We start from the raw sequence: 23,741 nt of genomic DNA, 5'->3' as shown, positions 1-23,741 counted from the left end.
AGTAAATTTGCTGATGACACCAAGATTGGTGGAGTAGTGGATGAGGTGGAGGGCTGTTGTAGGCTGCAAAGAGACATCGATAGGATGCAGAGCTGGGTCGAAAAAGGGCAGATCGAGTTTAACCCTGATAAGTGCGAGGTGATTCATTTTAGTAGAGAAAATTTGAATGCGGATTACAAGGTCAACGGCAGGGTTCCAAGGAATGTGGAGGAACAGAGAGATCTTGGGGTTCATGTCCACAGATCTCTGAAGGCTGCCACTCAAGTGGACAGAGCCGTGAAGAAGGCCTGTAGTGTGTTCGCGTTTATTAACAGGGGGCTTGAGTTTAAGAGCCGTGGGGTTATGCTGCAACTGTACATGACCCTGGTGAGACCACATTTGGAGTATTGTGTACAGTTCCGGTCACCTCATTATATGAAGGATGTGGAAGCATTGGAATGGGTGCAAAGGAGATTTACCAGAATGCTGCCTGGTTTGGAGGATAGGTCTTATGAGGAAAGGTTGAGGGAGCTAGGGCGTTTCTCTTTGGAGCGGAGGAGGATGAGAGGCAACGTCATCGAGGTTTATAAGATGAAGAGGAGGATAGAGTGGCCATTCAGAGACTATTTCCTCGGGTGGATGTAGCTGTTACAAGGGGGCATAGCTATAAGGTTCAGGGTGGGAGATATAGGATGGATGTCCGAGGTAGCTTCTTTACTCAAAGAGTGGTTAGGGTGTGGAATGGACTGCCTGCTGTGATAGTGGAGTCAGACACTTTAGGAACTTTCAAGCGGTTATTGGATAGGCATATGGAGCACACCAGAATGATAGGGAGTGGGATAGCTTGATCTTGGTTTCGAACAAGGCTCGGCACAACATCGAGGGCCGAAGGGCCTGTTCTGTGCTGTACTGTTCTATCTATCAGGTGATGAGCAGTGGCAGTTGTTTGAGATACTCAATTCCTTACAACTAAAATATATCCCAGTGAGAACATAGAACATACAGTGCAGAAGGAGGCCATTCGACCCATCGAGTCTGCACCTACCCACTTAAACCCTCATCTCCACCCTATCCCCGCAACCCAACAACCCCATCCAACCTTTTTGGTCACTAAGGGCAATTGATCATGGCCAATCCTCCTAACCTGCTTGGACTATAGTTATAGAACAAAGAGATCTAGGAGTACAGGTTCATAGCTCCTTGAAGGTGGAGTCGCAGGTGGACAGGGTGGTGAAGAAGGCATTCGGCATGCTTGGTTTCATTGGTCAGAACATTGAATACAGGAGTTGGGACGTCTTGTTGAAGTTGTACATGACATTGATACGGCCACACTTGGAACTGTGTGCAGTTCTGGTCACCCTATTATAGAAAGGATATTATTAAACTGGAAAGAGTGCAGAAAAGATTTACTAGGATGTTGCCGGGACTTGATGGTTTGAGTTATAAGGAGAGGCTGGATAGACTGGGACTTTTTTCCCTGGAGCGTAGGAGACTTAGGGGTGATCTTATAGAGGTCTATAAAATAATGAGGGGCATAGATAAGGTAGATAGTCAACATCTTTTCCCAAAGGTAGGGGAGTCTAAAACTAGAGGGCATAGGTTTAAGGTGAGAGGGGAGAGATTCAGAAGGGCCCAGAGGGGCAATTTCTTCACTCAGAGGGTAGTGAGTGTCTGGAATGGGCTGCCAGAGGTAGTAGTAGAGGCGGGTACAGTTGTGTCTTTTAAAAAGCATTTAGATAGTTACATGGGTAAGATGGGTATGGGCCAAGTGCGGGCAACTGGGACTAGCTTAATGGTAAAAACTGGGCGGCATGGACTGGTTGGGCCGAAGGGCCTGTTTCCATGCTGTAAACTTCTATGATTCTATGACTGTGGGAGGAAACTGGAGCACTCGGAGGAAACCCACGCACACACGGGGAGAACGTGCAGACTCCGCACAGACAGTGACACAGCGGGGAATAGAACCTGGGACACTGGCGCTGTGAAGCCACAGTGCTATCCACTTGTGCTACCGTGAGGAAGAAAGATGGTCAGAGGGGAAAAAAAATCCATGGCTAAACAAGGAGATCAAAGACAAAATAAGTTTATCATGTTGCAAAGGCCAATGGCAGGCTGGAAGATTGGGAATCTTTCAAACATATACAAAGGAATGCTAAAAAGTAATAAAAAGAGCTAAGTTAAATTATGAAAAAAAACCTAGCACAGAATATCAAAAAGGATAGCAACAGCTTCTACAGGTACATAAAATGGAAGAGTCACTTGGCCCCTTGGAAGATGAAAGCAGTAAGTTAATAATGGGAACACAAATGGCAAAGATGCTAAATCAATACTTTGCCTCAGTTTTCAGTGGAGGGCACTAGTACCATTCCCACAGGAACAGACAATTCAGAATAGAAAGGGTGGAACTTGGAACTATCAGCATCAATAGGGAAATGGTTTCATAGAATTTACAGTGCAGAAGGAGGCCATTCGGCCCATCAAGTCTGCACCGGCTCTTGGAAAGAGCACCATACCCAAGGTCAACACCTCCACCCTATCCCCATAACCCAGTAACCCCACCCAACACTAAGGGCAATTTTGGACACTAAGGGCAATTTATCATGGCCAATCCACCTAACCTGCACATCTTTGGACTGTGGGAGGAAACCGGAGCACCCGGAGGAAACCCACGCACACACGGGGGAGGGGGGGGGGGGATGTGCAGACTCCGCACAGACAGTGACCCAAGCCAGAATCGAACCTGGGACCCTGGAGCTGTGAAGCAATTGTGCTATCCACAATGCTACCGTGCTGCCCCTGATGTATGGAATTGGGTAACGATCTAGACAGGAGACATGGTTCACTGTCAACTTATAGTGACAGCATAATTGTACCGGCCCATCAGATTTCAGTACTGGCACAGCCCATTCAGCAAAGGTTCCAGTGGATTGAAAAAATGCTCAGTTAAAAGGTGGGAAATTACAGACCAGTTAGTTTAACATCAGTTGGAAAATTGTTGGAATCAATTATCAAGGACGTAATATCAGGACATTTGGAAAGCCAAACCGCTATCCATCAGAGTCAGCATGGTTTTATGAAGGACAAATCATGTTTGACTAATTTGCTTGAGTTCTTCAAAGATGTAACAGGCAAAATGGATAATGGGGATCCTGTAGATGTACTATATCTGGACTTCTGGAAAGTGCTCAGTTAATTCACAAGGTTAGATCAGATGGGATTATGGGTAACTCATTAGCCTGGATAGAAGACTGGTTGACGGACAGGAGACAGAGAGTCGGGATAAATGGGTCTTTTTCTGGATGGCAAGATATGACGAGTGGGGTGCCACAGGGTTCGTTCCTTGGCCGCAGTTATTTACAATCTATATTAACGACTTAGATACAGGGATAGAAGGTTCTATAGCCAAATTCACAAATGACACAAAAATAGATGGGACAGTAAGTTGCAATTAGGATATAAGAATCTTACAAATGGATATAGATAGGTTAGGAGGGTGGGCCAAAATGTGGCAGATGAAGTTTAATGTGGGTAAGTGTGAGGTCATGCATTTTGGTCGAAAAAATGGAAAGGCAACTTATTATCTAAATGGGGAGAGACTTCGGGGTACTCCGATGCAGAGGGATCTGGGGGTCCTCGACACAGGAAACGAGCATGTTGGTGCAGCAGTTAATAAGGAAAGCAAATGCACGTTGGCATTTGTAGCAAAAGGAATGGAATATAAATGTAAGGAAGTCTTGCTGCAACTATACAATGCATTGGTAAGACCTCTCCTGGAGCATCGTGCACAGTTTTGGTCTCCTTATTTGAGTAAAAATGCAGTGGCATTGGAGGCAGTTTAGAGGAGCTTCACTAGATTGATTCCAGAGATGGGAGGGGGGGTTTGTCGTACGAGGAGAGATTGAACAATTTAGGCCTATATTCGCTAGAATTTAGAAGAATTGAAGAAAGATCTGATTGAGGTATACAAGATTATCATAGATTATCATAGAATTTACAGTGCACAAGGAGGCCATTCGGCCCATCGAGTCTGCACCGGCTCTTGGAAAGAGCACCCGACCCAAGATCAACGCCTCCACCCTACCCCCATAATCCAGTAACCCCACCCAACACTAAGGGCAATTTTGGACACTAAGGGCAATTTATCATGGCCAATCCATCTAACCTGCACATCTTTGGACTGTGGGAGGAAACCGGAGCACCCGGAGGAAACCCACGCACACACGGGGAGGATGTGCAGACTCCGCACAGACAGTGACCCAAGCCGGAATTGAACCTGGGACCCTGGAGCTGTGAAGCAATTGTGCTAACCACCATGCTACCCGTAATGTTAAAAGGTATGGATAAAGTAGACGTGGAGCTGATGCTTCCTCTTGAGGGGTTATCTAAAACAAGAGGTCATAATCAAAATAAGAGGTAGCAAATTTAAAATAGATATGAGGAGAAACTACTTCTCCCGAAGGGTCATGAATCTGTGGAATTCGCTACCCTAGAGTGCGATGGATGCAGGACAGTGAGTACATTTGAAGAGTTAGACAGATTTTTAATTGATAATGGGTTGAAGGGTTATGGTGAACAGGCAGGACGGTGGAGTTGAGGCCAGGATGGGATCAGCCACAATCACATTGAGGGTGTTTAGGCTCAGAGGCTAAATTGCCCACTCCCGCTCCTGGGTCATGTTTGGGGCAGCACGATAGCCTTGTGGATAGCACAATTGCTTCACAGCTCCAGGGTCCCAGGTTCGATTCCGGCTTGGGTTGCTGTCTGTGCGGAGTCTGCACATCCTTCCCGTGTGTGCGTGGGTTTCCTCCGGGTGCTCCGGCTTCCTCCCACAGTCCAAAGATGTGCACGTTAGGTGGATTGGCCATGATAAATTGTCCTTAGTGTCCAACATTGCCCTTAGTGTTGGGTGGGGTTACTGGGTTATGGGGATAGGGTGGCGCTGTTGACCTTGGGTAGGGTGCTCTTTCCAGGAGCCAGTGCTGACTCGATGGGCCGAATGGCCTCCTTCTGCACTGTAGATTCTATGGAGATGTTCTGGCTGATTTCGCAATCCAACTCTTGGTCTGTATCATTGTAGATAACAGATGAGGAACATTATCAGCTGTGATAGAATGGCGGAGAAAACTCGATGGGCCGAAAGGTCTAATTCTGCTCCTCTATCTTATAATACCATCGACAGATTTTTGATCTACAACAGAGTGAAGGTTTATGGGAGGCAAGCAGGAAATTGAAGTTAAAATTACAATCCCAACAGTGACTAGGATACTGGACAGAAACCCCAATATTTAATTTTAATTTTGTAAGACTGAGGAAAGGATACCTCATTCCAGGAGTGATTTCACGCAAAATAGGAATATGGTATATTAAAACAAACTATTTCAAACAGTTTAAGAATATCTATAACATAACACAAGAAAAATGTGCAATAGTATTCAACACAGTGAATACAATACCCTTAACTGCCATGTTTACTCCCACCTAACAAGAAAATAAACCATCTCGGCTCTCAATCCACCCTAAATACCAATGGCACACTGTAATACCTGCTTTACAGTTACTATTTGAGAAAGATCTCTTGACACTGCTTTGCAGAACAGATCTGACTCCGGTCCGAACCCCTGAAGAAACTCTGGCTGAATGTCTTCAAAAGCTGTCTTCAACTGGCTTGGTTCAGCTCCCCTTTGTCCTCAGACAAGACTGCACTGCTTTACATAGTTACTCTCTTTTAACTAACCGACAGGGAGAGCAAACTCTCTTACTTGATCTCAACTTCAGCCAGAATCAGAACTGAAAAATGTTTTTGCAAAAGCCCTGATGCCTTAGCTCCACCCAGAAATGACATCATCTCACCAAACTGAAATGAATTCCCCAGGTTATCCCCTTAATCAAAACAAAATTGCATTAGCCCAAGTTTTTACAACGGTTAATTGCACAGCACAACTCCGACACCCTTTGTTCTTTCAAACCAAGATGCTTTTAAAAACATAATTGCAGCAGTCAAACACACTAACCCAGGCTTCATAATTCAATATCTCTGAAATTTCTACATTCATCACAGGTCAGTCATGGAAAGTGAGACAGGCTGTTGAAACCTTTCATCCTGTTGTAATGAGTAATGAATCATAAGACCGCAAATTTCAAAGGAGATACCACACGAGAAGAGGGTACTAATTGCCAGAAAGGGGGCTCTGAACAGTAGAAGTGGTCATGGAGAATGGATCAGAGATGTGATCTCGGACTCAAATTCAAAAAGATTCAAGTTAGAAAAAAATGGAACTCAAATGCCTCTACCAAGCATCTATGTGATCTTATTGAATGGCGGAGAAGGATCAAGGGCGGGGTGACTCTTACTTCTCATCTGTTACAATCAGAGACTTCAATGAGAGGCAGTCAGTAACCTGCTGGACAGCAGTCAGTAGGCAGAGCAGCCGTTAAAGGTGCAGCAGGAGATAATGGGAGAGGAGTTTTTTGTGCACCGATCAATGCAAATTCACAGACTGCATTAACAATGGCAAATCCTTTCAAATCCTTCACTGGATGGAGTAGGATGGGGAAAGAGTGAGGTTAGGAGAGAGCAAAGCCTGGTGTTGGGAAAATCAATCTGCTATCCACTAATTCCACCATTCATCATGCCTTATGAAACAGAAGTACAGACAGCGTGCTGCACACTACCTTGTCTTTCTTCACTTTCCTGTTCTTCTCCGTTGCTTGAGCGATCGTGTTCGCTGGCAGAACTTCAGGCACGATAGGGAGCGGTGGATTTGCCTGGGTGACTGCTACTTGGGGTTGCGGTATATGGTGCGGTGTCTGCACTACACTGGTCAGCACGGGCAGCAGAGGGGGTGCCGGTGCAGGTACAGACTGGTGAATTGGAGGAATGGGTACCATCGAGGCCAGCATCTGAGGACCTGTAGCTCAACAGAAAGCGAAAGCAGCATTGTGTCAGCTTAACTAATGAACTCTCCAATACCCGCAGGACCACAACACTAGGTAATGAAGGACACAAGAGTGGGATCAAATTACAGCTCTATTCTTACAAAGAGGGAGGTTCTGGGGGGAGGGAGGCTCTGGGGGGGGGGGGGGGAGAGGGAGGCTCTGGGGGGGAGAGGGAGGCTCTGGGGGGGAGAGGGAGGCTCTGGGGGGGAGAGGGAGGCTCTGGGGGGGAGAGGGAGGCTCTGGGGGGGAGAGGGAGGCTCTGGGGGGGAGAGGGAGGCTCTGGGGGGGAGAGGGAGGCTCTGGGGGGGAGAGGGAGGCTCTGGGGGGGAGAGGGAGGCTCTGGGGGGGAGAGGGAGGCTCTGGGGGGGAGAGGGAGGCTCTGGGGGGGGGAGAGGGAGGCTCTGGGGGGGGGGAGAGGGAGGCTCTGGGGGGGAGAGGGAGGCTCTGGGGGGGGAGAGGGAGGCTCTGGGGGGGGAGAGGGAGGCTCTGGGGGGGAGAGGGAGGCTCTGGGGGGGAGAGGGAGGCTCTGGGGGGGAGAGGGAGGCTCTGGGGGGGAGAGGGAGGCTCTGGGGGGGAGAGGGAGGCTCTGGGGGGGAGAGGGAGGCTCTGGGGGGGAGAGGGAGGCTCTGGGGGGGAGAGGGAGGCTCTGGGGGGGAGAGGGAGGCTCTGGGGGGGAGAGGGAGGCTCTGGGGGGGAGAGGGAGGCTCTGGGGGGGAGAGGGAGGCTCTGGGGGGGGAGAGGGAGGCTCTGGGGGGGGAGAGGGAGGCTCTGGGGGGGGAGAGGGAGGCTCTGGGGGGGAGAGGGAGGCTCTGGGGGGGGAGAGGGAGGCTCTGGGGGGGGAGAGGGAGGCTCTGGGGGGGGAGAGGGAGGCTCTGGGGGGGGAGAGGGAGGCTCTGGGGGGGAGAGGGAGGCTCTGGGGGGGAGAGGGAGGCTCTGGGGGGGAGAGGGAGGCTCTGGGGGGGTGAGGGAGGCTCTGGGGGGGAGAGGGAGGCTCTGGGGGGGGAGGAGGGGGAGGCTCTGGGGGGGAGATGGAGGCTCTGGGGGGGGAGAGGGAGGTTCTGGGGGGGAGAGGGAGTCTCTGGGGGGGAGAGGGAGGCTCTGGGGGGGAGAGGGAGGCTCTGGGGGGGAGAGGGAGGCTCTGGGGGGGAGAGGGAGGCTCTGGGGGGGAGAGGGAGGCTCTGGGGGGGGGGAGAGGGAGGCTCTGGGGGGGAGAGGGAGGTTCTGGGGGGGGAGAGGGAGGCTCTGGGGGGAGAGGGAGGCTCTGGGGGGAGAGGGAGGCTCTGGGGGGGGGGAGAGGGAGGCTCTGGGGGGGGAGAGGGAGGCTCTGGGGGGGAGAGGGAGGCTCTGGGGGGGGAGAGGGAGGCTCTGGGGGGGGGAGAGGGAGGCTCTGGGGGGGGGGGGAGAGGGAGGCTCTGGGGGGGGGGGAGAGGGAGGCTCTGGGGGGGGGGAGAGGGAGGCTCTGGGGGGGGGGGGGAGAGGGAGGCTCTGGGGGGGGGGAGAGGGAGGCTCTGGGGGGGGGGGGAGAGGGAGGCTCTGGGGGGGGGGGGGAGAGGGAGGCTCTGGGGGGGGGGGGAGAGGGAGGAGCTCTGGGGGGGGGGAGAGGGAGGCTCTGGGGGGGGGGGAGAGGGAGGCTCTGGGGGGGGGGGAGAGGGAGGCTCTGGGGGGGGGGGAGAGGGAGGCTCTGGGGGGGGGAGAGGGAGGCTCTGGGGGGGGGAGAGGGGAGGCTCTGGGGGGGGAGGGAGAGGGATGGCTCTGGGGGGGGGAGAGGGAGGCTCTGGGGGGGGGAGAGGGAGGCTCTGGGGGGGGGAGAGGGAGGCTCTGGGGGGGGGAGAGGGAGGCTCTGGGGGGGGGAGAGGGAGGCTCTGGGGGGGGGGAGAGGGAGGGCTCTGGGGGGGGGAGAGGGAGGCTCTGGGGGGGGGAGAGGGAGGCTCTGGGGGGGGAGGAGGGAGCTCTGGGGGGGGAGAGGGAGGCTCTGGGGGGGAAGAGGGAGGCTCTGGGGGGGAGAGGGAGGCTCTGGGGGGGAGAGGGAGGCTCTGGGGGGGGAGGAGGGAGGCTCTGGGGGGAGAGGGGAGGCTCTGGGGGGGGGGAGAGGGGAGGCTCTGGGGGGGGAGAGGGAGGCTCTGGGGGGGAGAGGGAGGCTCTGGGGGGGAGAGGGAGGCTCTGGGGGGGAGAGGGAGGCTCTGGGGGGGAGAGGGGGAGGCTCTGGGGGGGAGAGGGAGGCTCTGGGGGGGGAGAGGGAGGCTCTGGGGGGAGAGGGGGCGGGGGGGGGGAGAGGGAGGCTCTGGGGGGGGGGGGGGGGGGAGAGGGGAGGCTCTGGGGGGGGAGGTCTGGGGGGGGGGAGAGGGAGGCTCTGGGGGGGGGGAGAGGGAGGGCTCTGGGGGGGGGAGAGGGAGGCTCTGGGGGGGGAGAGGAGGCTCTGGGGGGGGGGAGAGGGAGGCTCTGGGGGGGGGGGGAAGAGGGAGGCTCTGGGGGGGGGGGGGGGAAGAGGGAGGCTCTGGGGGGGGGGGGGGGAGAGGGAGGCTCTGGGGGGGGGGGGAGAGGGAGGCTCTGGGGGGGGGGAGAGGGAGGCTCTGGGGGGGGAGAGGAAGGCTCTGGGGAGGGGGAGAGGGAGGCTCTGGGAGGGGAGAGGGAGGCTCTGGGGGGGAGGAGGCTCTGGGGGGGGGGGGAGAGGGAGCTCTGGGGGGGGGGAAGAGGGAGGCTCTGGGGGGGGGAAGAGGGAGGCTCTGGGGGGGGGAGAGGGAGGCTCTGGGGGGGGGAGAGGGAGGCTCTGGGGGGGGAAGAGGGAGGCTCTGGGGGGGGAGAGGGAGGCTCTGGGGGGGGGAGAGGGAGGGGCTCTGGGGGGGAGAGGGAGGCTCTGGGGGGGGAGAGGGAGGCTCTGGGGGGGGAGAGGGAGGCCTCTGGGGGGGGAGGAGGGAGGCTGCTGGGGGGGGGAGGGAGAGGGAGGCTCTGGGGGGGAGGGAGAGGGGAGGCTCTGGGGGGGAGAGGGAGAGGAGAGGGAGGCTCTGGGGGGGGAGGGAGAGGGAGGTCTGCTCTGGGGGGGAGGGAGAGGGAGGCTCTGGGGGGGGAGGGAGAGGGAGGCTCTGGGAGGGGGAGAGGGGAGGCTCTGGGGGGGGGGGGGGGGGGGAGAGGGAGGCTCTGGGGGGGGGGGGGGGAGAGGGAGGCTCTGGGGGGGGAGAGGGAGGCTCTGGGGGGGGGGAGAGGGAGGCTCTGGGGGGGGGGAGAGGGAGGCTCTGGGGGGGGGGAGGGAGGCTCTGGGGGGGGGAGAGGGAGGCTCTGGGGGGGGGGGAGGGAGGCTCTGGGGGGGGGGGGGGGGGGAGTGGAGGCTCTGGGGGGGGGGGGGGGAGTGGAGGCTCTGGGGGGGGGGGGGAGAGGGAGGCTCTGGGGGGGGGGGGGGGGAGAGGGAGGCTCGGGGGGGGGGGGAGGGAGGCTCTGGGGGAGGTTCTGAGGGAGGGGGATGAGGTTCGGAGAGTCCGCTCGGTTGCCACACTGCCTGTGCACTCCGCTTGCTTTGGTATTCCACTCATTCGCAGAGACACCCTGCTGCCCACCACCCACCAGTGCTTTGGCACCCCACCTGCCTTGGCATCCCACTCACCCACTGCTACTATGGCGCGCTCGTCCCATCCACCTCTGCCAGAATTTCCCGCCCATGTATCACCTCTGCCAGAATGCTCCACCCACCAGGCGCCATGCCATTCTCCGAATGAACGGCAAACACCACCATGCCCCTCTCTTACCTGGGATAATGGCTGATTGAGTGTACAGGACAGGGTTGCTCCCAATGGTAATCGTGCGTGGCATTGGTGCAGCGGCCAGCACTGCTGCCTTCCTCTTGCTAGCTTTGGCAGTCTGACTTGAAGCTGGCGGGTTCATAGATGTGTTTGCAGCAGAGTTATTCTGGAAGATAATCAGATCCATGTTTACCTGCATTCCGGATAAATGTCACCTATCCAATTCTAGGTCCAATCTCTATGGGGATACACGGAGTACTCAAGATGCATCCTGAAACATGCTTCAGCCAAGTATCAGAACTTTTTTATCCAGTCTATATCTCACTCTCATATCTGTGCAGTTCACAGATCCTTTAGGCAGATAGGGTTATGTACAGGACAGTGCAGGATAGCACACATACGGTGCTGAGCTCCTGTTTTCTATTGGACAAGATGTGATCCACAGGACATTCTCTCAGCCTGTAACATACAGGCTCAGTCTGTGGGGTGCTGCACAACCCGACTCAGGCTTCATCAGCAACCAGCCACCAGGCCAAATGAGATTAGCCATCTTACCACAGAACACATTAGATATCTTTCCTGTATCAGTTACAGTGACTTGTCAGGACCAGTGAAGCCTTTATAGGGAGGGATGTGGTTTTTGTTTTAAAAACACTCTAATCTCACCTTCTTTACTGCTGGAGGCTGAACTATTGCAACTGGCATGATGTTGAGAAGGGCTCTTTCCAAACAATCTTCTTCTGTTCCTGGTGCTGGTGGCTCCTTGTTTTCCACTTCCATCTCCACTTCCTGAATGTCTCCATCATCGCTGGGAGGCGGTGGGGGTGGGGGCAGCGGGGGAGGGGAGGACGGCGGGGGTGGGGGTGGGGGAGGAAGATCCAATGGGAGAGGGGGTTGAGGGGAAGAGGTGGGAGGGGGGGTTGGACATTGCTTCTGAGAGAAGCTGTGTTGATTGACTGGCAAACAGCAAGCGTGCTGGCACAGAGCTCTGTATGCCAGGGAGCAGAGTGGAAAGAGCAGTGAAATTACAAAGCGCAATGAAAATGAGAGCACAGTTAGTGTATACAATACGAGTTTTTGCCGCCCCCCAACACCAGCAACTCAAATGGGCCTGCTGGTAACAGCTTACTGCCCACAATTGGAGTGATTCCAATTTCTTGCTTCAGGAAGCATTCATTTACAAACTTTGGCAGCAATAATCAGGCTATTTTGTTGGCACCAAGTCTGTGTTAACCTAATGCCCTCACCCCTCGAACACCAATCACTCTCTGCTGTGACACATGTCTCTTAATTCACAATGAGTTCTGGTGTTCAGATTCAGACACTGGAATGGTGCCTTGACTTCACTCAGGCAGTGCGAGTAACGTTGACTCATTTAAAATGTAAATTATGGTCACAATCCGGGCTGAGCTCCAGCTTGTGGATGAGCTGCTGTGCTTTCAGATCCCTGCGCAAGGCACCACCAGGAACTGGATCACTTTACAGCAGGACAGCAGTCTATTATTTTAACACAATACCCGCGAGAAAGAGACCTGAAGGAAAATAGCTCTTGAATTTGACTTTGCAACAGCCCATGCACTGGAGTGAAAGGCATCACTGAGGATGTGGCTGGGGATGATTTTGAGAGACAGAGACCCAACAGTGGAAAGCAAACTGCAGACTGCTGCACCAGAGGCTTTGGCTCCAGTGGCTCTCTGGGACTTGCCGCATACCATCCAGTGGTTGGTTACATGAATTTCATACCAGTTTTTAAAAAATCATGGAGCTCATTGACCTGCTCAACTTGCATTTTATTTGAACATTCATTCATTCACAGGATGTGGCTGTCATTGAAAAGACCAAAGATTTATTGGTCGTGGGATAGTGAGCCTTCTTGAACCGCTGCAATCCATGTGCTGCAGGTACACCCACTGTGCATTTAAGGGGAGAGTTCCAGGATGTTGCCCCAGCAACAGTGAAGGAACGGCAATATATTTCCAAGTCAGAATGGTGAGCGACTTGGAGGGGAACCTCCAGGTGGTGGTGTTCCCACGTATCTGCTGCCCTTGTCCTTCTAGATGGTAGCGATCGTGAGTTTGGAAGGTGCTGCCAAAGGAGCCTTAGTGAGTTCCTACAGTGCATCTTGTAGATGCGACTGCACGTCGGTGGCGGAGGGAGTGAATGCTTGTGGAAGGGATGCCAATTAAGCGGGGCTGCTTTTCCTGGATGGTGTCGAGCTTCTTGAGTGTTGTTGGAGCTGCACTCATCCAGGCAAGTGAAGAGTATACCATTACATTCCTCACTTGTGCCTTATAGATGGTGGACAGACTTTGGGGAGTCAGGAGAATTGCTCACTGCAAGATTCCAGGCCTCTGACCTGCTCTTGTAGCCGGGGTTAAATCACCACCAGTCAGCTCTCTCTCTCAAAAGGAGAAGAGCAACCTATGGCTCTCGGGGACTATGATGGCTTTCAGTTCATTTATATAGTTAGTCCAGTTCCGTTCCTGGTCAATGGTAAGCCCCAAGATGTAGACAGTGGAGGATTCAGCAACGGTAATGCAACTGAATGTTAGGGGGAGATGGTTAGATTGCTTGCGTTGGAGATCATTGTTTGCCACTTGTGTGGTGTGTATTTTACTTGCAACTTATCAGCCTAGGTCTGAATGTTGTCCAGGACTTGCTGCATCCAACCATGGAATGCTTAAATAATTGAGGAGTTGTGAATGGTATTGAACATTCTGCCACTTCTGACTTGATGCATGAGGAAGTGTAATTGAATAGGTGAAGATGGTTGGGCCCAGGACACACTCTCTCTCTCTCGGAACTCCTGTGATGTCCTGACACAGATGTTATGACTTCAGCCTGTGAAGAATTTTCCCCAGCTTGCATCGACTCCAGTTTTGCTAAAGCTCCTTGATGTCATACTTGATTAAACACTGCTTTGATGTCAGTTACTCTCACTTACCTCTGGAGTTCAGCTCTTTTGACCATAGAAGCATAGAATCCCTAAAGTGCAGAAGGAGGCCATTTGGCCCATCGCGTTTGCACCAACCCTCTGAAAAAGAGTACCCTACCTAGGCCCACTTCCCCACCCTATTCCCGTAACCTGCACACCTTTGGATGCTAAGGAGGAATTTAGCATGGCCAAACACCTAACTTGCGCATCTTTGGACTGTTTGAACCAAGTCCATATTTGAACCAAAGCCATAATGAGGTCAGGAACTGAGTGGCCCTGGCGGAACCCACACTGAGCGTCAGTGAGCAGGTTATTGTGGAGTAAGTGTTGTTTGATGATATTGTCGATCACTTTGATGGTCAAGAGAGACCAATAGCAATGGATTAGTGGACAGGACGTATCTAGGCAACTTTCCACATTGCCTGGTAGATACCAGTGTTGGACCACCGAGGGAGGCCGCGATGAATCATCCATTTGGCACTTCTGGCTGAAGATTGTTGAGAATACTTCAGCCCCATCTTTCGTACTGATGTGCTGGGCTCCTCCATCATCGTGGATGGGGATATTTGTGGAGCCTCCTCCTCCAGTGATTAATAGTGTTTAATTATACACTACCATTCACACTGCGTGTGCCAGGACTGCAGAGCTCAGATCTGACCTGTCAGCTGTGGGATCGCTTAGCTCGGTCTATTGCATTTGGCATTCAAATAGTCCTGTGTTGGAGCTTCATCAACATCTTTATTTTAGGTATACACTCTTTAATGATCCTTGGCTTGTTGATGATGGTAGATTGAGGAATACGCCGGGCCATGGGGTTAGAGGTTGTGATTTATACAATTCTGCTGATGGCCCACAGTATCTCATGGATGCTCAGTTTTGAGCTGCTAAGTATGTTTTGTGTCTATCCCATTTAGTAATGACTGTCATACACAGGATACTGTCCATTGTATTGTGTGTAGATTGGCGAAGATGAGGTCCAAGGAGGATTTACCCTCTTGATGCTCTCACCATCCAGACAGGCAGTTTTATCCTTTGGATCTCAGTCAGTAGTGGCGCTACCCAAGCCAGTCATGGTGATGGACCTTGAAGTTCCTCATCCAGAGTACATTCCGTGTCCTTGCCAGTGGAAGGAGAGGGATTACGGATTGATCAGCTGATTAGAAGCAGGTTTATTTCCTGGGTGAGTGCGAAATAGGGTGTCATGATTGGAGATGTGAAGTCTCAGGGAAGAGCACTGAAAGGGACAACACAGGTGGAGAAGGTAGTCAAGAAGGCATACGGCATGCTTGCCTTCATTGGCCGGGGCATTGAGTATAAGAATTGGCAAGTCATGGTGCAACTGTATAGAACCTTAGTTAGGCCACACATGGAGTATAGTGTTCAATTCTGGTCGCCACACTACCAGAAGGATGTGGAGGCTTTAGAGAGGGGCAGAAGAGATTTACCAGGATGTTGCCTGGTATGGAGGGCATTAGCTATGAGGAGAGTTGAATAAACTTGGTTTGTTCTCACTGGAATGACGGAGGTTGAGGGGCGACCTGATAGAGGTCTACAAAATTATGAGGGGCATAGACAGAGTGGATAGTCAGAGACCTTTTCCCAGGGTAGAGGGATCAATTACTAGGGGCATAGGTTTAAGGTGCAAGGGGCAAGGTTTAAAGGAGATGTACGAGGCAAGTTATTTTACAGAGGGTAGTGGGTGCCTGGAACTCGCTGCCGGAGGAGGTGGTGGAAGCAGGGACGATAGTGACGTTTAAGGGGCATCTTGACAAATACATGAATAGGATGGGAATAGAGGGATACGGACCCAGGAAGTGTAGAAGATTGTAGTTTAGACGGGCAGCATGATCGGCGCAGGCTTGGAGGGCCGAAGAGCCTGTCCTGTGCTGCACTTTTATCTGTTCTTTGTTTTGAAATTCAGTTTCGCTTTTAAGATGCTGCTTAAAATCAACCTCTTTGGTCAAGTTTCTGCTAATATGTCAGAATGTTCCCTTTCACTCCTGTGGATTCATTTACGGACATTTTACGACATTCAAAGCACACTAGCAGGCAGCATTTTCATTGAGTGTGGCAGCAAAGAGCCTTAATAATATTAAAATGAATGGGAATGGGGGGGTGATTCCGCTGTCATACCTGGCACAAGGAAGATGGTTGCAGTGATTGGATGTCAGTCATTTCAATCCCAGGAGTTCCTCAGGGTATTGTTCCCAAGCCCAACCATCTTCATCTGCTTCATCAATGACCTCCTGTCCATCATAAGGTCAGAATTGGGGATGCTCACTGATGACTGCACAATGTTCAGCACCATTCATGACTCCTCAGATACTAAAGCAGTCCAGGTGCAAATGTAGCAAGGCCTGGACAATATTCAGGCTTGGGCTGACATACAGCAAGTTACATTCGTGCCACACAAGTGCCAGGCAATGACCATCGCCAACAAGAGAGAATTTAACCATTGCCCCATGACATTCACTGGCATTATCATCGCTGAATCCCTCACATCAACACCCTGGGGGTTACCATTGACCAGAAACGGAATTGGACTAGCCATTTAAATCTGTGGTTGCAAGATCAATTCAGAGGTTAGGGATCCTGTGGCAAGTAACTCACCCCTCCTGATTTCCTACCTTCAAGGCACAAGTCAGGAGTGTGATGGAATACTCACCACTTGTCTGGATGAGTGCAGTTCTAACAACATTCAAGAAGTTCAACACCACCCAGGACAAAGCAACCCTGCTTGATTGGCACCCCTTCCACAAACATTCACTCCCTCCACCACTGCCGAACAGTGGCAGCTGGGTGTAGAGACTACAAGATACACAGCAGGAACTCACCAAGGCTCATTTGTCACCCCCTTTGAAAGCCCACACCGCTACCACCTAGAAGATAAAGATACACCGGAGTCCCAGCATCACCTCCCAGCTACACATCATGCTGATTTAGACCGATCCAGTGTTGAGGAGTGGCAACCAACAGGCGATTAAGGCCAGGAGGTTTGAAAGGAATATGGATTATAGTTCATCACCACAACCCATGACAACCGGATATACGGACAGACTGGCAGCAGAGCCCCTTACCTGCAGGATCACTTAGTGCGCCTGCGATTTCTTTCACTGGAGCGCTGGTGGAGAACATGTTCTTGCCAGCATTTAACCTGGAGGCAGACTCAGCCGTTTCATCCTCCTCGTCTACGTCTGGGAACTCCCACTGTGATTGGCCCGTCTGCTCATTGAGATAGAAATAGCGCCGGTGCTCCCTACGGCGTGACAGAAAGTACACACTTAGTATGGCGGGCGACTGTTGGCGCACCCTGCCAGAGGCGAAAAAAAACAGGTATGATTTTTTTTTGCCAACAGGAGGTTTGGCACCTCCTGCTCCCAGCAGTCTAGGGAAGCAGAGGTTAAACAGAAAACCTCATGATTCAATTTTGGTTTCGGATTTTTTTGTTGTTTGTTTTTTGTTTTAAATATTGTGCCTTTTGAAAAAGACAATGACAAATTTCAGCCCAATAGTCGTCGTTTTCGTTGGGAGAAAACGGGCTGCCTGATAACGGTGGCACAGAGCGGGATATCTGACGTCTAACTCAGACATCCCGGTTTCATCTAGAAGTAAACAGGGAAGGGATTAGTTCAAAAATATTCTTCAAGCTGAAAAACAAAACTATTTTTGAAAATTTATATGTAGAAACATATTTAAGTATTTTACAGACACAGTAAACTGGAGTAAGAGAAAAGAAAATAATTCTGACCTGTACTTCCGGCAATAATCTTGGTCTTCTCTCGTAGCTGCTTCAGGAGGCACCTTCCCCTCTTTCTCTTGTGTAGTCGGCTCAGGAATTCCATCTCAGAAATTTCCAGCAAAGCGCAGACAATTCTTGCATGCGCACTCTCTCTCTCTCCCCCGCCCCTTTCCCCTTTATTGTTAATCCCTTACTCAACACAATTATATGAGCAGTCTATCTGTTCAATTTCAACACTCAAACCTCAGCATGAGAAATTGCCAAATTTTGAGGGTTACATTTTAGGCTGGTCCAATGATTTTTGCTTTCGGGATTTGCATACATGCGGGAGTGTTACCAAATTAGCAGTTTAGTGATCTGGCAGTCTGCAACTACTGTTGCCACGTCGTCATGTGGAGATGGGGAGGGGTGGGGGGGGTCACAGTTCGGTTGTCACGTGTCAAAGGTGAAAGGTGAAAAAGTAGAAGAGTGCGTACCTGTCCCAATGGCAGGACCAGCCTTTTGGGGATGCATTAGACTCATAGTGTTTAATCTGCAAATCAGCTTCCTGCAGTTTGCGTTTCAGGTATTGACCATTCAGTGCTCCTTCTCGCCAGTCTGATATTCGAGTCTGAAATCCAAGAGAAGGTAGTGTTAAAGAAAAAGCTCTCCCTCAAGAGTGCTTCCCACCCTTCAGATACCAATTCAGACTTAGCGTGGAATGAATAGGGTCAGTCGCAAACCTCAATCTGGAGCAGCAGGAAGTGGAAGTTGGAGATTGACTGTCTGCTAATTCCCAGGAATTCCAGTTTGCTGGAGAGAGTGTTCGCCAATTCAGCAATCTGAAACTGAGAAGAAGGACTCAACATCAATCTTTGCACTATTATGACACCCTCTTTCCCATTGCGGCCCCAAATATATTCCAGGAAAATGAGCCGCATTGTCAGAAAACACTCCAGATATTTAAATCAACATAGCCTAGACTTTGGACTTCCCACCTTCAATTCACCCCGATCATCCTTTTCTTCTGGAGGAACTTTTGGTGCAGCTGTTTGCTTGTCTGCGGATCCTTCAAGATCCACTGGGCTTTCCTCAGCATCGACACTTGGCTTTTCAGGAGCTGCAGAGACATGTCAGGTGGTGGGGGTTTGGGAATGTGGAATAGGAAAATAGTTGAGCAGGTTACTGAAATCATTCAGTACTTGGCTATCACACTTAGCTAAACACAGTGTTCAACCATTTACTTTCAAATCAAGCCTTCCCAGGTCGCACCTATACAATTTTCTCTCCGTAGGCAACTGTCAAACCAGAAGTGACCACATTGTGGTTCATGTACAATTCTCTATTGGCTATAGTAGCTGAGCCACATTAGGGGGTGGGGCGGGGGGGGGGGGGGGGGGATTCAAGCCTAAAGCAATGAGGTCGAGTGGAAATGGATTTTTATTGGTACAAACCACCAGGTTCACTCATTGCAGTCACAGAAGCTGGAATGGAAAACATAAACAAAAACAGAAAATCCTGGACAATCTCAGCAGGTCTGCCAGCATCTGTGGAGAGAGATTTGAGCTAAGGTTTCAAGCCTGGATGACTCTCCGACCTGCTGAGATTGTCCAGTGTTTTCTGTTTTTGTTTCAGATTCCAGCATCCGCAGTAATTTGCTTTTACCTCCATGAAAATATGAATCATATTTCACTGCACAAAAAATAATTACATGGGGTGAGCGCCTCGCTGGCTAAACCAGCATTTGTTGCCCATCTCTAATTGCCCTTGAGAAGGTGGTGGTGAGCCACTTTCTTGAACCTCTGCAGTCCATGTGGTGTAGGTACACCCACAGTGCTGTTAGGGAGGGAATTCCAGGATTTTGACTGACCTAACCTGTGCTTGTTACCTGCCCTGGGAGTATTTGTTTCGACAGTGTAGAGGAATCTTGATGCCATGTAAATAAAATGTGCTTTGTTCGCTCTGGACCATTTTGTACAAGTTAAACTTGCACATTATAGACATGGCAAAGTCATGGCCCTGTATTGGTCTAGCAATCCTGGGATCAGGAGCATCATAAAAACTGCCAGACTATCATAAATCTGAGCCAGTTCATTAATGTCCATACTTCCGACAGCTAGCCAATCCAGTATCACTCCTCCTGCAGAGGACGCTGCACAAGTACAAACAAGTGAAGGCCCACCATATCCCTGGAGCTACAAATGAGGATGTCTACAAGCACAAAAACCCAGAATGCTTGGTAGTAGGGACAAGTCCTTTCTGGTGGAAGTTTCTCTAATTACTTACAAGTTTCAGCACAGGGTGGTCCCTCCGGGGCGACGTCACGGTCTAGATTATCTGAAGCAGGGCCAGTAGACTCGGGACTTAAGGTACGAACCAGTGCTTGCCATTTCCCTTTCCTGTGAACGTGCTTGCTGCTGTCAGAGATCTGCCCCTCCTGCACCAAGGTGTGACTGCAATCGGAGCGTGGACTGGACCCAGTCAAACTGGCATCGCCCTCCTCCAGTGCACGCAGCTCTGCCTGGAAACATGTGAACAGAGTCAAAATCATCCAAAAAAGCAAATACAACAAAGCTACGCAAGAGTGACTGCCTTTTTTGTTGCTGCCTTCATGTGTAGGGGGACCCTGCTCATGGCATGCCGAATATGCAGTAAGTGAAAGATCTTATTCAGTGTCATTTTTACCCAGGCATCTTAGGCCTTGGCCTGGGCGCCAGCTCAGAGCAATGTTGTGGTCGGGCAGACTTAGCACAAGCCATTTTACCCATAGTGGGCAACTCATTGCCACATGAAAAACACCAACTGCCCATTTTGTCCTACTCAACTGTTCACTGGCCTTGGTCTGGAAGCAATCAGCATATCGCGTACATTATGTTGTCCAAATTATTCTGATCCCTCCCAATAAGAATTGCAAATACGAGTGGATCTTTGGTGGCACTGCTCCCCATTATAACTTTAAGAGTGACACTAGGTCCTCCAAGGATAGGAGTGTTGTGCAAACTTTAACCGTGCATTACTCTGCTGTTATTCAGAGGACAATTTATTGTCAAGTGAGCAGTTTCAGATTATCATGTAATGATAATGTGTGTGGTGATAATCTGTGTTGAAGCAACTGGGTAGATCAGAAATGCAAGTTTGGTTCTGCTTATCACAAGCACCCAGTCTCTCTTTGACCACAGAGTTTTGCATCTTTTTAAGTGAAATCTAATTTCACCTTCTTTCTCTCCAGCACCAGTTCCAGTTCCCGGGTATACTCCTCCTCCTCCTCTTTCTCCACTCCCTCCTCTTCCTCTGCACTCTCCAGGGAAATGTTCAAGCTTGGGCGATCCTCTTGTGATGCTTCCTGCACCTGCGTGCTGTTGCTGTTCCTACCACTGTCTTCCTCAACAGCCTCTTCTTCCTGGCAAATCAGCTTCTTCCGCCACTTTTCCTCAGCTTGCTTCACTTCTTCAGGAATGAGTGGAGCCAGCAGAGATGCAGCGACACCTGAACGCTCTTCCTTCTCGCCGGTGGCCAGTGCAAACACACTCTCGTTAACTTCCTTTGGAAACAGAAAAGAACAGGTTAGAGACATGACACACAAAGGAGCCAGCATGGCCGCGATTCAGTTACCTGTACATCAGTGGCCCCACTGGAATAAATGCAGGCTTCCACACAAGATTTTTTATTTTTGTTGCCTCTTTGCCCTGCAGAAAAGCAACAAATATCACCTTACTTCACCCCTACCTTCTTCTTCAGGTTTCTGCCATCTGGCTTTGCCACAGTTTGGTCATGGTGATAGATGCCCGTGTGCTGATAATTACTCTCCACCTCGTCAGCGGACAGGGTCACGGAGCTGAAAGACAACACACGATAACATGCGATTCCTCACGGCACTGTTCAAAGGTCCAGTGACAACACACCTTCCCCAAATTGAATGGCCTCACTGCCCCTCTCTTTAAAACCCACCCCAACACCACTAAGCATTGTTACATGACAGTTTAAAGACTGATTTTCCCCTGTACATAGTATAAGTAAACTCTCACACTACTCATGATCTTGGTTTCAATGTGGAACTTATATTAGTTAATTAAACTGTTGGTTAGAAATCTTTTGGAGTATTGCCCCTAGAGAAGGATGAATTAGCCTTGGAGAGGTGGAGAGCAGACTTACAGAATATTAAGATGGATAGAGTGGGTAGCCAGAGACTTTTCCCCAGGGCGGAAATGGCTGTCACGAGGGGACATAAGGTGATTGGAGGAAGGTATAGGGGAGATGTCAGAGGTAGGTTCTTTACACAGAGAGTGGTGGGTGCGTGGAATGCACTGCCAATAGAGGTGGTGGAGTCAGAGTCATTAGGGACATTTTAGCGACTCTTGGACAGGCACATGGACAGCAGTAAATTGAAGGGGTGTAGGTTAGGTTGATCTTAGATTAGGATATATGGTCGCCACAACATCGTGGGCCGAGAGGCACATACTATGCTGCACTGTTCTATGTTCCTAGGGATAAAAGGCAGGTTGCACAGACTAGGCTTGTACTCCCTTGCATGTAGAGGATTAGGAGGTGCCCTAACTGACATGTTTAAAATCATCAGAGGAATTGACAAGGTCGATAAAGAAATTGTTTCCTTTGGCAGGGGTGGCCAGAACAAAGGGGCATAACTTTAAAATTAGAGCTAGGGGTGATGCGGGGTCATGTAAATCAGAAGTCTTTTTGTCAAAGTTCCCCATCCCCACACAAAAAGACTGGGGGGTCAATCGAAAAATTTGAAAAACGGAGGGACGATATTCAGGTTATGGCGCACAAGTTGGGGAGGGACGGGGTAGATGGAGCTGAGATATAGATTCAAGTGGAACAGACTCAAAGGGCTGAATGGTTTATTCTTGCTTTCATAGAATTCTTACAGTGCAGAAGGAATCCATTCGGCCATCGAGTCTGCACTGACCCTCCGAAGGAGCACCCTACCTAGGCCCACTCCCCCACCCTATCCACGTAACTCAACCTAACCTGCATATCTTTGGACACTAAGGGACAATTTAGCATGGCCAATCCACCTAACCTGCACATCTTTGGGCTGTGGGAAGAAACCCAAGTAGACACGGGGAGAATGTACAAACTCTAGACAGTCACTCAAGATCGGAATCAAACCCAGGTCTCTGCCGCTGTGAGGTATAGTTCTAACCACTGTAACTCTCCCATGAGTGGAAACTGTCAAAGATCCTGAGACACAGAAAGAAGAATTCCAACTTTATACAAGGGTCTTGCTGTAAATAAATCCTCTTTGACATGTTCGACCAACACAAGCGATATGTCACTTAAAATTTTACTGAAGGCACTGGATTGGTACCCTGAAGACTTAAGCTGTATATAGTGAGGTAAAGCACACAACCGTATTAAATCTCAACCCAATATGCTGAATGCCTTTGTAAAGAGCAGCCCAAGGTTTGTTTAATCCCTTAATTTGCTTTTTGGATTTATCTCCCCTACTTTAACTTTTATTTCAGTTACAACAATTGCACCCGTACCTCCAATTGATATTTCTCTCCCCTATGATATTTTCTATAACTTGTTCAGGGATACACTTCAATAAACAGCTATTAAACCAACCCTATAATGTTAACGGTGGTGGGTAAACTGTCTCAGCAGGGGGCTTTTAGAAACTACACAGGGGGCTTACATTAAACAAAAAGAAATACGCTAAGCTATTTTTGGGCAAAGACTCCCACCCTTCACAGATGAGATAATTGCCTTGCTGTTGTGTCACATTACCTGGAATCTCCACAAAAGGGTGCTGTTTCTTTACTTCCATCAATTATGTCTTTAGCACTGTCACGAAGGACAACCTGGGCTCAAGTGGCAATACCTGCATTTTGACCCAGAATTTCACTGCTACCATGGTCTACATAGAATTTAAAGCATAGAAATGGAGCATTCAGCCCACTGCACTGTATTTATGCTCCGTAAAAGCCTCCCCCCTCTCTACATTCACCTAACTCAGATGAACATAAATAGGAACAGGTCATATGACTCTTTATTACATCATTAAGTAAGAGCAGGGCTGAGCTTCCAGATCAATTCCACTTTCTGAACCATCAGAAAGCCATCAATCACTAGTTTTAAATATATGCTCAACAAATGAGCATGCACAGCCCTCAAGATATAGAATTCCAAACATTCACAAATATATGAAGACATTTCTGACCTGCCCTGAAGGATTGAAGCCCGTCAAATCAATATCTTCACATTCCAGGAACCAATCCAGTGAACCTTTGTTCCACCCTCTATCTAAGGCAAGTATATCCTTCCTCGGGTAAGGAGACAAAACTGTACACAGTACTCTAGTAGACTTGTAGCAAGTCCATCCTGCCCCCTTGCAATACAGCATTTACATATAATTTGTCGAATAAGTTAATTGACCAGTATGCTAATTGTCATTCACATACAGGGACCCCAAAATCTG

The 23,741-nt window shown here is 50.5% G+C and overlaps 1 protein-coding gene across 1 annotated transcript in view; it reads right to left on the bottom strand.

Moving 5' to 3' along the window:
* The window catches only part of fnbp4 (formin binding protein 4), a 56,295-nt gene that overhangs the window by 5,270 nt on the left and 27,284 nt on the right, over positions 1–23,741 (bottom strand). The window contains 11 exon segments of the mRNA XM_072518764.1: positions 6,652–6,887; positions 10,653–10,812; positions 11,313–11,548; positions 11,551–11,634; positions 16,659–16,837; positions 17,797–17,930; positions 18,043–18,147; positions 18,298–18,419; positions 19,586–19,820; positions 20,514–20,840; positions 21,026–21,134. Coding sequence (XP_072374865.1) covers positions 6,652–6,887; positions 10,653–10,812; positions 11,313–11,548; positions 11,551–11,634; positions 16,659–16,837; positions 17,797–17,930; positions 18,043–18,147; positions 18,298–18,419; positions 19,586–19,820; positions 20,514–20,840; positions 21,026–21,134 — 1,927 coding nt within the window.

The sequence above is a fragment of the Scyliorhinus torazame genome, chromosome 10, assembly GCF_047496885.1.
Source record: "Scyliorhinus torazame isolate Kashiwa2021f chromosome 10, sScyTor2.1, whole genome shotgun sequence".
Lineage (NCBI taxonomy): Eukaryota > Metazoa > Chordata > Chondrichthyes > Carcharhiniformes > Scyliorhinidae > Scyliorhinus > Scyliorhinus torazame.
This window is presented reverse-complemented; position numbering and strand designations above follow the sequence as displayed.